The sequence below is a fragment of the Garra rufa genome, chromosome 9, assembly GCF_049309525.1.
Source record: "Garra rufa chromosome 9, GarRuf1.0, whole genome shotgun sequence".
Taxonomy (NCBI): domain Eukaryota; kingdom Metazoa; phylum Chordata; class Actinopteri; order Cypriniformes; family Cyprinidae; genus Garra; species Garra rufa.
Genome location: NC_133369.1, coordinates 6,871,261 through 6,887,996, shown reverse-complemented (window position 1 = coordinate 6,887,996; position 16,736 = coordinate 6,871,261). Strand labels below are relative to the sequence as shown.

General features: G+C 33.5%; 1 protein-coding gene across 1 annotated transcript in view; it reads right to left on the bottom strand.

Annotated features, from left to right (window-relative positions):
- thsd7ab (thrombospondin, type I, domain containing 7Ab) overlaps positions 1-16,736 on the bottom strand; it is a 96,969-nt gene that overhangs the window by 30,151 nt on the left and 50,082 nt on the right. The window contains exons 11-14 of the mRNA XM_073846982.1: positions 6,174-6,289; positions 3,133-3,268; positions 2,644-2,747; positions 12-182 (exon numbers count right to left, since the gene is read on the bottom strand). Coding sequence (XP_073703083.1) covers positions 12-182; positions 2,644-2,747; positions 3,133-3,268; positions 6,174-6,289 — 527 coding nt within the window. The remainder of the gene's footprint in view (positions 1-11; positions 183-2,643; positions 2,748-3,132; positions 3,269-6,173; positions 6,290-16,736) is intronic.

The following is a 16,736-nucleotide window of genomic DNA, read 5'->3' as shown; positions in this document are numbered from 1 at the left end:
CCTCCGCGTACGGACCCCCACGCAGTCCGAGCTGCAAGGAGAGAACTTGGACCAGTTGGTGAGCTGGCAGTCGTCTCGGCACGGTAGCTGGCAGGGCTGGCTCATAACCGGCATGCTGCTGGCAAACTTCAGACACTGAACCACATCAGCCACTGTACCATCCAGCTGCCTACAGGAGATAGCTGCAGATCACACACACAAACACAGCGCTGAGACTCCCGCTGATTACAGAGAGGATGTGCCACAGCACCAGACACACAGGTGAACAGAAGATGGTTATTTATAGAAATGACACACGCAAGAGAGAGAGAAAGAGAGAGCGCGAGAGTCATGCTGTTCACTTTGATCAGAAACCACTTTAAATTATGCATTACATATAATCCAAGTTGTTCTTCTCCCCAGTTGTTCTGGATTATTATTATCTTAGTTATTTTAGTACATCAGGTTTAACTACATTAAAATGAGAAATATTAAATTAAAAAAATATTTATTTTATTTGTTTTGTTTTATTTTCTCCCATTATTCTTTGAATTTGTAGTTTACTTATTTTGGCACAGGTAAAACAACATTAAACTGAGAAATGTTGCATATAGCTGAATATTTTATTTACCAGAAATCTTGCATTGTCAACAAGAAAAATATATTAAGTTAAAGGTTTTATTCATTTATTTAGAAAGTTTAAATTTTAGTTTACTAGATTTTTTTTATCCCAGTTGCTTTGGATTATTATTATTATTATTATTTAAAAATAATAATAATAAAAAGATTGCAGACATTTTGGGGGGCTTTTCTGTGTAATAATGCTTAGTTTTATCCAATATGACAGTATCTAGCTATGAAATATTATATAGCTGACCAAAATTAAAAACTGTTGAATTTAAAATATATAATAAACATATTACATAATAATTGTATAATATATAACATATGATAAAAATAATAATAATTAAAAAAAAATTAAATAATTGAATACAAATAAATAAACAATATTAAAAAATAGATTTTCACAGGGTTTTCTGTGTAATCATGCTTGAATTATGCTAACTTTTTAGAAATACTCATTTAAAAAAATAATTTAATTTAAAAATATTTAATAGTATAACTAGTAAAAAAATAGTATAATTTAAAAACTAATAATTATATTGTACAATAAATATATAAAATATGATTTTTTAAACCATTATATAAAGATTTTAAAGGGATTTTCTATGTAATTATGCTTATTAATGTTAAAATAGATATTAACTAGCAACATACTAAATATTTAAGATGATAATTTTAAAACTGTTCACTATAGATAAAAAATACATTTAATAAATATAACATTATAAACATATATATAGAATATATATTTTTAATTTTAATCAACATTTTCCACATTTTCCTTAACTGTGCAAAGTTGATCATTAAGATTATTTTACATAAATGGAAAAATACATTAAAATCACCAATATAGAATTTTTGAATATTATAATACTAATAGCTGATAAGCATTACATTTAATTTATATCAAATAAATACAATTGTAAATCATTAATCACACTTATGTAAAAAAATTTAAAATAAAAATAAATAACATTATTGCTTAACTTCTAATTACTTCTAGCACATACATTATCAGATTTTAAACGCATTTCATTTTTAAAAAAGGATTAAATAGTATATTATAAATGACTGGTTTAAATAGTATATTAAGAATGATAGGTATATACAATAAAATTAAATAAAATAAAATTATTACGAAATGCTTTTTAAATAATAAAAAGCTAATATATGCACCAATGCTTGTCAAAATTACTAGGTTTAAACTATGAATAAACAGTCTACAATTGTAAAGACAGGTCTGTAAAGCTGTTGTCATTCAGGTGAGGCTGCATGATCTATTAAGACGCACAGTCACGTTGGAAATGACGTGAGGACAGTAAACAGGAAACATTAGGTCACATTTTAGGCCACTATAGAGTTCAATAGAGTGATGACGCCAACACAAAAACGCCCTTCCATTCTGTCAAGAGCAATCAGATCAAGAGTTTGAAGGATTGCTTCTGCTCCTGACATGCACTGAAGGGCAAATGTGAAGTCTAGTTTGATGGAAGACCCTGTCAGACCAATATTTATACCAGGATAAAACATAATAAAGTCTTCCACTGCCTCACGAGTGACAGGAATGTCTAAAATAACTGGAAACATGAACAAAAAGGCTGCTAAAACAACTGTGAAAAAACAATTCACCAACTTCACCTGGAAAACCGCAAATAACAACAGAGTTTTGCAAGCGACAGACTCTGAGGCATAAAGCAGAATGCAAATGAGAAAAAGCAATTCACAGATTCAAGACAAGATCTCATATCAGATAATATACAAATGTATGGTTATTGAATAAGATTTCACAGCTACAGAAACACAATGAATACATTTCGCTCACTCTGCCCAAGTTACTTTAGCATCCGATTAAAGGAATTATGCAAATATGCACAAAATCTGTGTTGAATGCATTTTGCATGCTGTAATTCTCGATTACGGGTGGTTAGTGAATAAGACACAGGTTGTTGTGCAGGAATACTGTATGTTAAGTGTACGTTAGAATGCAAGGAATAGGTCAAAGGTCAGGAAATTCATGTATGCACATGATAGCTGCCTTACCTCTTGTTTGGACTCCAGCTCCACAGTTCTCCTGAGCTCCTTTACTGTCTCTGCGGATGCTCCATGGGACCAGCTGACATTTACGCCACTTGTGCGTTTTCCACCTGGAATTTCAAAGCAATATCACTATAATTACTGGGAGAGGTTGATCAGTTAGTGCACTGGAAATCCTAATTACCTGCCTTCACTGGAAAAAAAAAATATCAGGAAACTGATATGGAAAATGAACTCATTTGAGTTAAGCTGCCCACAATCTGATATCATTTTTTACTTCGTTTTCATCTGGATTAACCATTTCACTACTGAGGGAGAAAAAGCTGCATACAGGTTTTGACAGAAACTTCATTTCGGAATAAACTATTCCTATAAGTGTACATATCTTTATTTATTTGTTTATACTTCAGAAGGTCAGTTTTAGCAAAAATCTATAGTGAATGTCAATAAATGTGAAATGCAGCGTAGAGGCAGTGCTTGTAGGCGAAGGTGTACCTGTAACCAGGACAGACAGATGGAGACGCACAGTCTTTCTCTTCATAAAGGACGTCTGGACATTCCTGTCCTCCATTAGCTGGCATTTGGATGATCACTCGATAGCGAAACTGTTTATTCTTCTGCCCATTTGCATCTGTCATTTCAAAAGCTCAGTTCATATCATGCTGAATTATATTGCATTGTGTAGTGCATGATACTTTATTTCTGCTGCTGCAGTCATGGTTACTGTTGTTAATGAATACTTGGGATGGATGGAAGAGAATGACGTAACGACAGATAGATAGACAACAAATGACAGACAGACAGACAGACAGACAGACAGACAGACAGACAGACAGATAGATAGATAACAGCATGATAGAATGATGGATAAACAGAACGATAGACAGAATTAACAAACAAACAAGAGTGAGAATGAATGACGGACAGACGGACAGAATGATAGAATGAACGAACACAAACGACAGACAGACAGACAGACAGACAAGACAAGACTAGGGATGCACCGAAATGAAAATTCTTGGCCGAAACCGAAAACGAGGAAACCAAGGCCGAAATCCGAAACACCGAAAGAATTAAGCCAATTATTAGTACCATTGCATTTATGGCTATGACAGTGTACTAATCTTACTAAAATCAAGGCATTGCAATTGTATAAATTAATATTAAAGTTTCAAAGAATAAATCAGTTACATTAATTTAGACAATTATTATCAATCAAGTATTATATTACTTAAATAACATATTTTACTGCCTTTGTTTAAATTGTTACATTTTTTATAACACATCATCTTATGGATGTGGCCGAATATTCGGTGCATCCCTAGACAAGACAATACATACATTATGACAAATGAGCGAACAGGCAGAAATAACAATAGAACACAGAACGATAGAACGATGAATAGACAAAACGATAGAATGACTGAACACAAACGACACACAGATAACAGAATGATAGAATTATGAATAGACAAAACGATAGAACGAACAAACAAACATACGATAGATATGAGCAAACAAGAAGAACAAACAAATGAGCAACCGAACAAACGAGTGAACAAATGTCAGACAGACAGACAGAAATAACAATAGAACACAAAACGATAGAATGATGGATAGACAGAACGATAGAATGAACGAACACAAACGACAAACAGACAGACAGACAGATAAACAGACAGACACAGATAGATAACAGAATGATAGAACGATGAATAGACAAATGATAGAATGAACGAATAAACAAATGACAAACAGACCAACAAACAGACAGACAGACAGACAGACAAGACAAGACAAGACATACAGACAAATGAACGATAGAACGATGGATAGACAAAACGGACTCCAGCAACGATAGAATGAACGAACACAAATGACAGACAGATAACAGAATGATGGATAGACAAAACTATAGAACGAACAAACAATAGATAGATAGATCAATAGATAGAACAATAGACGGACGGACGGACAGACAGATAGAACACAAATGACAGACAGACAGGTAACAGAATGATAGAACGATGGATAGACAAAATGATAGAATGAAGACAAGACATACAGACAAATGAGTGAACAGGCAGAAATAACAATAGAACACAGAATGATAGAACGATGAATAGACAAAACGATAGAATGACTGAACACAAACGACACACAGATAACAGAATGATAGAATGATGAATAGACAAAACGATAGAACGAACAAACAAACATACGATAGATATGAGCAAACAAGAAGAACAAACAAATGAGCAACCGAACAAACGAGTGAACAAATGTCAGACAGACAGAAATAACAATAGAACACAAAACGATAGTATGATGGATAGACAGAACGATAGAATGAACGAACACAAACGACAGACAGACAGACAGACAGATAAACAGACAGACAGACAGACGGATGGACAGACAGACAGACAGACAGACAGACAGACAGATAGATAACAGAATGATGGAACGATGAATAGACAAATGATAGAATGAACGAATAAACAAATGACAAACAGACCAACAAACAGACAGACAGACAGACAAGACAAGACAAGACAAGACATACAGACAAATGAACGATAGAATGATGGATAGACAAAACGGACTCCAGCAACGATAGAATGAACGAACACAAATGACAGACAGATAACAGAATGATGGATAGACAAAACTATAGAACGAACAAACAATAGATAGATAGATCGATAGATAGAACAATAGACGGACGGACGGACGGACGGACGGACGGACGGACAGACAGACAGAACACAAATGACAGACAGAAAGGTTACAGAATGATAGAACGATGGATAGACAAAATGATAGAATGAAGACAAGACATACAGACAAATGTGCGAACAGGCAGAAATAACAATAGAACACAGAATGATAGAACGATGGATAGACAAATCGATAGAATGAACAAACAAACAAACAAACATACGATAGAACAAACAAACAAACAAACAAACAAACAAACAAACAAACATACGATAGATAGAACGAAAGATAGACAGAAAGATAGAATGATAGATAGATAGAACAATAGACAGACAGACAGACAGACCGACAGACAGGTAACAGAATGATAGAACGATGCATAGACAAAACGATAGAATGAACGAACAAACAAAGAAACAACAGACAGAATGATAGAATGATGGATATACAGAACGATAGACAGAATGGACAAACAAAAGAACAACCAAACAAATGACAGACAGACAGACAGACAGACAGAAATAACAATAGAACACAAAATGATAGAACGATGGATAGACAGAACGATAGACAGAATGGACAAACAAATGAACAACCAAACAAATGACAGACAGACAGACAGAAATAACAATAGAACACAAAATGATAGAACGATGGATAGACGAAACGATAGAATGAACGAACAGACAGACAGAATGATAGAATGTATAGACAGAATGACAGACAGAAAAAAACTAATGAAAGAACAAACAAACAAACAAACAAACAAACAAACAAACAAACAAACAATGGATGGATGAACAGATGTGGTGTACCTGCTTCACAGGAAGTGGGACACTCAGTCCATTCACTGAAGGGAGTCACTATACAGTCTCTTTTGCAGGGCAGCAGACAAGGCCGCACTGACTCTGGCCGAGGGGCTTCAGGACATCTGAAACATCAAACAGACACAATGAACACCAGAACACTCATCGCAGAACAGTGTGACGCACATGTGTTTTGATCACAGGAAGCAGGTGGATAAGGAAAGCCCTGTGTCGCACTTTCACCAAAGACCCAATCATCTAAACGAGATTCATTATCAGGCTTAACTACTGCAGGTCATCTGAGCACACATGAATTCAAACACTTTCACTTCACATTTCCCTGCTATCGGGGCCAAAAGAGGTCTTCTAATGGATGTTTTCTAGAATTTTGCAGCATTTTATTTTACACTATTTTAGTCAAGGTTTTCACTCCATTTTCTGCTCTTCCTCTCTGACCCTTCAAATGAAACAGGCCATTACTGCTGTGCTTGTGCCTGTAGGATTTTTGCAAAACTCTACCTTTTCATACGAGTAATAGTGCTGTTGCACAGTTCATTCAATATGGTTTTTAACTGCCCCATTCTTGAATAACAACTTCTTTGTAAAGCATTACATTCACTGTTTTACAAAATAATCAGCACTGAAATTCACACCGCATCACAGAAAACTAGAAAAACAGCATAAGATTGGAGTCATTTTCGTAAATCAATTCAAATTGTCCACTTCAGTGCATCAAATCAACTCTCAGATTGAATCTCCACATGGCATTTACTCATGTATTAGAATAAGACTTTAAGACCAAGTAAAGAAATGGCAAGGAATAAAAGGTAAATGTCTTGCATTAGCAACACAAAAGCTTGAAAATACATTTTCAAAAAGATCCCCAGGCTTGAATACATTTGCTCCCAACCACTAGAATATAGAAATAGTTTGTTTACTATGCCTTCTGATCACGCTACAAAAAATGACATTCTTCATTAGTATTTTTTCATTACTTGTTTTCCAGTGCAAGATATTTAAATCAAGATTTACCTGAAAAGCAGAGATAAGAAGTCGGTTGGTCCAAATTATGTGAGATTATGATTAAAACATAGGCTCAGAAAATAAATCTACTTAATTTAAAAGGAAAACAGGCTTTAACACCCTACTGACAGATATTTGTTCTTGTTTCAAGCATAAACTAATTTACTTTTGTTCAATTTTCTCAGAAAACAAGACTTTAATTTGCATATCAAGTACATATATCTTGATTTAGGGAAGTTATGGGCTAGTTTTGAATAGCAATTGAGCTGGTTTCGCTTCGCAATATAAGACAGTTCTGATTTAAGACCTTTTTAGGACTTCTTAAGACCTTTTTATGACCGAAACACTGAAAATGATTTAGTAAAAATACATAGAGGTTTTAATACCCTATTGACAGATATTTGTTCTTGTTTCAAGCATACTTTTGTTCAATTTCTCAGAAAACAAGACCTTGAAAATCATGATTTAAGAATGTTTAGATATTTGTATTGGAAGACAAAACAAAAATAGTAAGGTATCAGTGTTGCCAAGTCTGGGCTACTTTAACCTGTTGAAAAAAGCATGATTGGGCTAGTTTTGTTTGGCACACCTGCCAACCCAAAATGTTTTATTTATTTATTTTTTTGCAGTGCATGCAATATTTAATGCTATGGTTTTATGAATGTAAGACTCTCTGCTCTGACTTAAGACCTTTTTATGACCGAAACACTGAAATTGTTTTAGTAAAAACACATACAGGTTTTAATACCCTATTGACAGATATTTGTTCTTGTTTCAAGCATACTTTTGTTCAATTTCTCAGAAAACAAGACCTTGAAAATCATGATTTAAGAATGTTTAGATATTTGTATTGGAAGACAAAACAAAAATAGTAAGGTATCAGTGTTGCCAAGTCTGGGCTACTTTAACCTGTTGAAAAAAGCATGATTGGGCTAGTTTTGTTTGGCACACCTGGCAACCTAAAATGTTTTATTTATTTATTTTTTTGCAGTGCATGCAATATTTAATGCTATGGTTTTATGAATGTAAGACTCTCTGCTCTGACTTAAGACCTTTTTATGACCGAAACACTGAAATTGTTTTAGTAAAAACACATACAGGTTTTAATACCCTATTGACAGATATTTGTTCTTGTTTCAAGCATACTTTTGTTCAATTTCTCAGAAAACAAGACCTTGAAAATCATGATTTAAGAATGTTTAGATATTTGTATTGGAAGACAAAACAAAAATAGTAAGGTATCAGTGTTGCCAAGTCTGGGCTACTTTAACCTGTTGAAAAAAGCATGATTGGGCTAGTTTTGTTTGGCACACCTGCCAACCCAAAATGTTTTATTTATTTATTTTTTTGCAGTGCATGCAATATTTAATGCTATGGTTTTATGAATGTAAGACTCTCTGCTCTGACTTAAGACCTTTTTATGACCGAAACACTGAAATTGTTTTAGTAAAAACACATACAGGTTTTAATACCCTATTGACAGATATTTGTTCTTGTTTCAAGCATACTTTTGTTCAATTTCTCAGAAAACAAGACCTTGAAAATCATGATTTAAGAATGTTTAGATATTTGTATTGGAAGACAAAACAAAAATAGTAAGGTATCAGTGTTGCCAAGTCTGGGCTACTTTAACCTGTTGAAAAAAGCATGATTGGGCTAGTTTTGTTTGGCACACCTGGCAACCTAAAATGTTTTATTTATTTATTTTTTTGCAGTGCATGCAATATTTAATGCTATGGTTTTATGAATGTAAGACTCTCTGCTCTGACTTAAGACCTTTTTATGACCGAAACACTGAAATTGTTTTAGTAAAAACACATACAGGTTTTAATACCCTATTGACAGATATTTGTTCTTGTTTCAAGCATACTTTTGTTCAATTTCTCAGAAAACAAGACCTTGAAAATCATGATTTAAGAATGTTTAGATATTTGTATTGGAAGACAAAACAAAAATAGTAAGGTATCAGTGTTGCCAAGTCTGGGCTACTTTAACCTGTTGAAAAAAGCATGATTGGGCTAGTTTTGTTTGGCACACCTGCCAACCCAAAATGTTTTATTTATTTATTTTTTTGCAGTGCATGCAATATTTAATGCTATGGTTTTATGAATGTAAGACTCTCTGCTCTGACTTAAGACCTTTTTATGACCGAAACACTGAAATTGTTTTAGTAAAAACACATACAGGTTTTAATACCCTATTGACAGATATTTGTTCTTGTTTCAAGCATACTTTTGTTCAATTTCTCAGAAAACAAGACCTTGAAAATCATGATTTAAGAATGTTTAGATATTTGTATTGGAAGACAAAACAAAAATAGTAAGGTATCAGTGTTGCCAAGTCTGGGCTACTTTAACCTGTTGAAAAAAGCATGATTGGGCTAGTTTTGTTTGGCACACCTGGCAACCTAAAATGTTTTATTTATTTATTTTTTTGCAGTGCATGCAATATTTAATGCTATGGTTTTATGAATGTAAGACTCTCTGCTCTGACTTAAGACCTTTTTATGACCGAAACACTGAAATTGTTTTAGTAAAAACACATACAGGTTTTAATACCCTATTGACAGATATTTGTTCTTGTTTCAAGCATACTTTTGTTAAATTTCTCAGAAAACAAGACCTTGAAAATCATGATTTAAGAATGTTTAGATATTTGTACTGGAAGACAAAACAAAAATAGTAAGGTATCAATGTTGCCAAGTCTGGGCTACTTTAACCTGTTGAAAAAAAGCATGATTGGGCTAGTTTTGTTTGGCACACCTGGCAACCCAAAATGTTTTATTTATTTTTTTGCAGTGCATGCAATATTTAATGCTATGGTTTTATGAATGTAAGACTCTCTGCTCTGACTTAAGACCTTTTTATGACCGAAACACTGAAATTGTTTTAGTAAAAACACATACAGGTTTTAATACCCTAGTGACAGATATTTGTTCTTGTTTCAAGCATACTTTTGTTCAATTTCTCAGAAAACAAGACCTTGAAAATCTTGATTTAAGGATGTTTAGATATTTGTATTGGAAGTCAAAACAAAAACATTAAGGTAAATATTAAGGTATCAGTGCTGCCGAGTCTGGGCTACTTTTACCCTGTGGAAAAAAGCACGATTGGGCTAGTTTTGTTTCGCACACCTGGCAACTCTGGATGATTTTTTTTTTTTTGCAGTTCATGCAATATTTAATAGTTCCCCCCAAAATAATTTACTCACCCTCATGTAATTACAAGCATGTATATATTTCTTTTTACTACCGAAGACAACATTCTGAACCATGTTGGGGTCCAACATGACTATCATTGTATGGACAGATGAAAAAAATAATAACATTTAAAAAAACAGGCATTTTATTAAAACACCTTGTTAATGGTGTTCATTTAGGGGTGAACTTTCTCTTTAAGCCATTTCAAAAGCATACTGTAAATATTGAGATGCATATCATCAAACACTGAAAAACATCAAGATACATTGTTTAAAGCTATACTGGTTTTAGGATTATTGGTTTTAGCTATATTGCCCAACCCAACTCCGCAATGGATTACATCAGAATCCTTGCAGAGCAAAGCTCAGCAGCATCTGTATCACAACAATGCCTCTTTTTTCCAATCGTATTTTCCCTGCTCCACGGTTGCATTATGTAGCAGCCAGACGAGGCAGATAAGACCTCACATCCTGTTACAGTAGTCAGTCACTGGGTAATACTCTTCTTTTATCACTGTTACAGCTCCTCAATTTAAGTTCTGGGGTTAGCTTTAATCTGCTCCTGTATTTTAAGCACCGCTCCGGCTCGGATGAATTCCCCTGGATAAAGATAAACAGGGATGCAGCAGTCCAGCAGAGGGACATTGGGTAATCTGATCTTTGATCAAATCCTCTGGGCTCCGGCGCGCTGGGATGCCGGTTGCCATGTGCTCCATGTTTCATGAGGGTTGCAAATCTGCCACAATATAATAAAGCAACAGATATGTAAGGCTGATTCATTTGTAATACCAATAACAGAAGCGGTAAATCCTACCAGAGAAACAAATCCGGTTTGGGTGTGCAGGGCTCTCCTGGAGATTGGGTAAATTTCTGACAGCGCATTAGCGACATTTCGAAACAGGCACTGGCTCAACTATTTAATGCCTAACCTGCTACAACTGGTTAAGAGTGCAATATCACATAAGGAAATGACTCATTAAAAATTAAAACTAAATGTGTTATTGTTGCGAACAGAAAGGATTAGACAGAAATAAGGCTTGGTAATGTTCCAAGAGTGTCATTAATAAAACCAGCTCATACATTTAACCATGAGGAAGAAAAAGCATCGTTCCCTTGCCCTCTTCTAAGTTGTCATTATTTTTCAATTAGGATTAACAGTCATAACTAGCGGCGTGAAGTGAGGGATCACATTTCCTTGAAGGTTTCGCTGAAGTAGCTCATTAGAGTTTCTGGAAATACTATTATGACGCTGTATGCGCATTGTTAATCACTTCTAATAGGATATTCCTTTAAAGTACAACATTTCTGACCTGACAAAGCAGGGCGGATGGAATAAAACAACCAGATCTCGGAAACGAGTCATGCAAGTACAGCTCACAAAATATTCAGACCCTGTGCCACATCAGCAGTAATATTTGACAATGAAGGTATAATTAATGCAGCATCTTAAACTCAGATGAAAATATTTTTTCAAGCGCAACCAGTTAATGCATATGCTCTTTCCTGTGTTGTTTTAGTATTATTTATATAATATTATTATATATAAATATAAATTCTTTTTTCATTTTTAATTTTAGTTTACATTTTTAGTCATGTCTTTATTTATTTATTTATTTATTTATTTTAATATTTAATAACATATTTAATTTTAGTTTTAATTTCTTTTCTATTCCGGTTTTTCATTCTTCAACATAAGCTTATTTATTTTAGACATATTTAATTTTTCATATAAATATTTTCCATATTTATATAATTCAAAACAACCTTCTCATTTTAAAGCTGCATTAGTACAAATGAAATTTAATTGACTAAACATCTGGTTTGATTTTATTTTTTTTATTTTTTTTCAGTTTTAAGACTTACATTACAAAAATAAAATCCAATTGCTTTAAGTTTATGTTTTCATTTTTATTTTAGTTTAGTGTTTAGGGCTTTAACCTGTTAATTATTTTTTTTGTTCTTCAACATAAGCTTATTTATTTTAGCTAGCCAAGACAGCATTTATCATGCCTAGTTTTTTATATAAATATTTTTCTTATTTATAATTTATTTTCACTTTATTTTAATTACCAAAATTTTGCTTTTATTTTCAGTTAAAAATAAAAACACTCGCTTATTTTAAAACTGCATCAGTCCAAATTAAGTTTAATTTAATAAAAATGCAACATCTCGTCTTGCTGCTGCTGAAATCTGCTGAAGTCTGTTGAATATTTCCATTTAACTTTTTTTTTATTTCAGTTTTAATTCTTCAACATAAGCTTAAAGCAATTAGCTTTTATTTTTATAATTTCAGTTTTCATTTTAGTTTAGGTTTTTAGTCAATTGTTTTCAGTCAATAGTTTTTTTTTAATATATTTCCAATAATATTTTAATATTGTTGAATATTTCCATTTTCAATTTTTTTATTTCAGTTTTAATTTAACATAAGCTCAAATTAATTAGATTTTATTTTTTTAGAATTTCAGCTTTAATTTAAATTTATTTTAGGTTTTGAGTTGTGTTTATTAGTTTTTCTTTTATTAGTTTTAATTATAATTTTTCTTCATTTTTAACATAAGCCTATTTATTGTATCATTTTTAGTTTTTCATCTAATATTTATATTTTATTTCCATCTTTTTAATTACTGAAAATTAGCTCTGTTTTAGTTACAAATAAAAACACTTAATCATTTAAATTGCATCAGTCCAAATGAAGTTTAATTTAATAAAAATGCAACATCTCATCTTACTGCTGCTAAAATATCAAATCTCTGTTTTATTAAAAAATTTAGTTTAGGTTTTAAGTCATGTGTTTATTAGTTGTTGTTTTTTTATTTTTTATTTTTAGTTCAGAATAAAAACACTTGCTCATTTTAAGGCTGCTTGAGTCCAAATTAAATTTAATAAAAATGCAACATTGCTGCTAAAACATCAAGTCTCTGTTGAATATTTCCATTTTCAATTATTTCAATTTATTTTTATTTCAGTTTCAATTCTTCAACATAAGCTTTTTTATTTTAGTTAGCCAAGGCAGCATTTATAATTTCTGTTTATGCTATTTCATGCTAAAATAACAAGTCTATCTTTCGAATAGTGTGTGAAAGCCTTGTATGAATAATTAAGTGTTACAAATGCTCCTCCTACTTGTAGTGTCTGTTGTGACAGAGTAGCAGTGCACATGCTCTTGACATTTATTTCCTGCTCTTTATTCACTACATCGTCTGTTTAAGTATCCTAAAAAACAGCCAGCTCCTCAAAGCTGTCAGAGCGAGAGATAAACCTGAACGACAGCAGCAGTTGTCAGTTACTGTGAGGCGCATCAAAGGTCTGGGCTCTGAGCTTTAACATCGCTGTCTGTGTGATTGTGCGTTTTCTCTCAGCCTGACGCTGTGCGTGACACAAAGTGGCTCAGGGCAGGAAAACCTGCATAAGCTCTGCCTGCCCCAGACCTGGGCAAAAAAACAAGATTTATGATTTACTGTGAGTAGGTCTAGACAAGATATTCAAAATGAAATGCAAGTCTGAGAAAGGATGTGAATTTTGATTTTGTTTTGGGTCACATCAAATGCCTCTGAAGCCACGTAAACATACAACAACTGCATATAAATCAAGTCAAAGTCACCATTTTTGTTTTGCATACATATTACTAATCTTGCTGGGCATTATACTGAACCTTATTCCACAGGATAGATATGATTGTCATCGTAATCATTTATCAACATGTAGCAACTCCACCTCAGAATCTCTTATTTTCAACCCCATGTCTAACCACACAATTACTTTATGGTATATAGTATAACACCAATTTTTCACAATCAAATCAATTTCCAAAATATGTCACAAAAGCTTAGCCTGGAAAAATCCAGACCCTAATCTATTAAGATTAAGGGTCTGAGATCGAGCAATGAAAACTGCCTAACTCGAGGGGCGGCACCAAGCATGCATTTGAAACTCTCACTGCACAAAATTTGGATAACGCCACGACCAATCACAACAACACACGCTTAGCTACCAGCAGAGCTAAATGATGTTTCATTAACAAAGTTCGGGAGAAGCACGTCAGATACTTAGCGTAAACATCACAAGTCAATCAGCGCCATAGGTTTAAATACAGCTGACTCACCTCAATTCATTCGATGGTTTATCAGTAACCCTCCACCACCCCATCTCATCACTCCGAGTTCTCACTACTCCTATTGGGGGGTACTCTGGGTTCGGGCCACTCCCGAGCTCGGAGCCCTTCACCGGACAGCACGCCAAACATGCACTACTATTCTCCGGCTAATTATATGTAAGCGTGAACTCGTGAACTGATAGATTAAACTCTTGCCGTATCCAGTTGGCAAAACAGCAAAAATGTCCTTCTTGCAAAGGAACCATTCGAGTTTTCGGTTTTCTGTTCCTCTTTTATATGAAAAGCCAAGTCTAATTTGTTCATTGTAGCAGCCAAAGGAGATTGTGCACACCTTTACTTCGTCAAAAAAACTCATTGTGCATTATTTATAAGCCTGTTTCCTCATGGGGACCTAAGAAATGTTCCCACAAGGTCAAAATCTACTGGTATTACTATCCTTGTGGGGACATCTGGTCCCCACAAAGTGGTGAATACCAGGTACACACACACACACACACACACACACACACACACACACACACACACACACACACACACACACACACACACACACACACACAAATAAAAATGTGAGATGTAAACCCAGAATTCTGAGGGGAAAAAGTCTAGAATTTGACAGTTTTCCAAGTTCATACCTTGCAATTCTGATTTATTTTTTTTATTTTGTGGTGGAGAACAACAACACAAAAGAATTGCAAGATGTAAAACCAGAATGATGACACACAAACACACACAAATGGAGTTGAGATTTAAGTTTAAATCATGCAATTCTTTTTTTGTGGCAGAAACAACAACAAAAACTGAATTACAAGACAATTATGACACACACACACACACAAATGGAATTGCAAAATGTAAACCCAGAATTCAGAGGGAAAAAATCTAGAATTCTAAAATTTAAGAAGAACTCTAAGAACTTTAAGTTTACACCTTGCAATTCTAATAAAAACAGAATTTTATACTTCACAATTCAGATTTTTTTTTCAAGTTAAATCTTGCAATCTGACTTTTTTTTGTGGCAGAAAAAAACCCCTGAATTACAAGACATAAACCTAGTATTCTGACACACACACACACACACACAACAGAATTGCGAGATTTAAACCCAGGATTCTGAGGGGAAGTGTCTAGAATTCTAAGAATTCAGATTTTTTTTCAGAATTACAAGTTAAATCTTGGAATCTGACTTTTTTTTGTGGCAGAAACAACAACAACAAAAACTGAATTACAAGACAAAAACCCAGAACTATGACACACACGCACGCACGCACGCACGCACGCACGCACGCACGCACACACACACAAAGGAATTGAGAGGTTTAAACCCTGAGGGGAAATGTCTAGAATTCTAACATTTCTATGTTTATACTTCGCAATTCTGATTTTTGCAGAATTACAAGTTTAAATCTTAATTTAAAAAAAAAAAAAAAAAAAAAACTGAATTGCAAGATTTAAACCCAGAATTCTGAGAGAGAAAAAAGTCTAGAATTCTAAAATTTTCTAAGTTTAAAAAGTGTAAAATTCTAAGTAATTCTTTTAGAATTATAAGTTTAAATCTTGAAGTTCTTTTTTTTTTTTGTGAGGGAAACAACAACAACAACAAAAAACAGAATTACAAGATGTAAAGCCAAAATTATGACACACACAAATGGAATTGTGGAATTTTAACCCAGAATTCTGAGGGGAAAAGTCTATAATTCAAAAGAAAAGGAAAGGAAAAAGTTGAAATTCAAATCGAAATTTAAATCTTGCAATTCTGAGAATATTGTAAGAAAAAAAAGTCTGAATTGTAAGATACAAACTCAGAATTATGAGAATAAAGTCTGAATTATTAGATAAACAGTCGCAAGTACCTCATTTTATTATTTTGATTTTCAATCCATTGTGGAAAAGGGATTCCAGATATAAAACAGAGTAAAAATGCTTTTTGTACACCATTCTGAACATTGAAAAATGACTGGAGTGTTTGAAAATCCTAAAATCTGACACTTCATCAAATTGCACTTTTGCAACCTACGCCATGTAGACTAAAACACAACTTTGTGCTCTTTGAAGTGGTAAAAGGCGAGTGGAAAATGTAATATAAATAATAGCTAAGCCTCAATTTGTCTATAACAAAAAACCCACTGCTGTTGTTTTCACAAAGGACTGTCAGGAGGACAACGTCTAAGTGGATCAATGATGTATTTTTAGGGGGTTTGTTTGTGCTAAGCCTCAAGAGGCCCCTCATCTAGTGG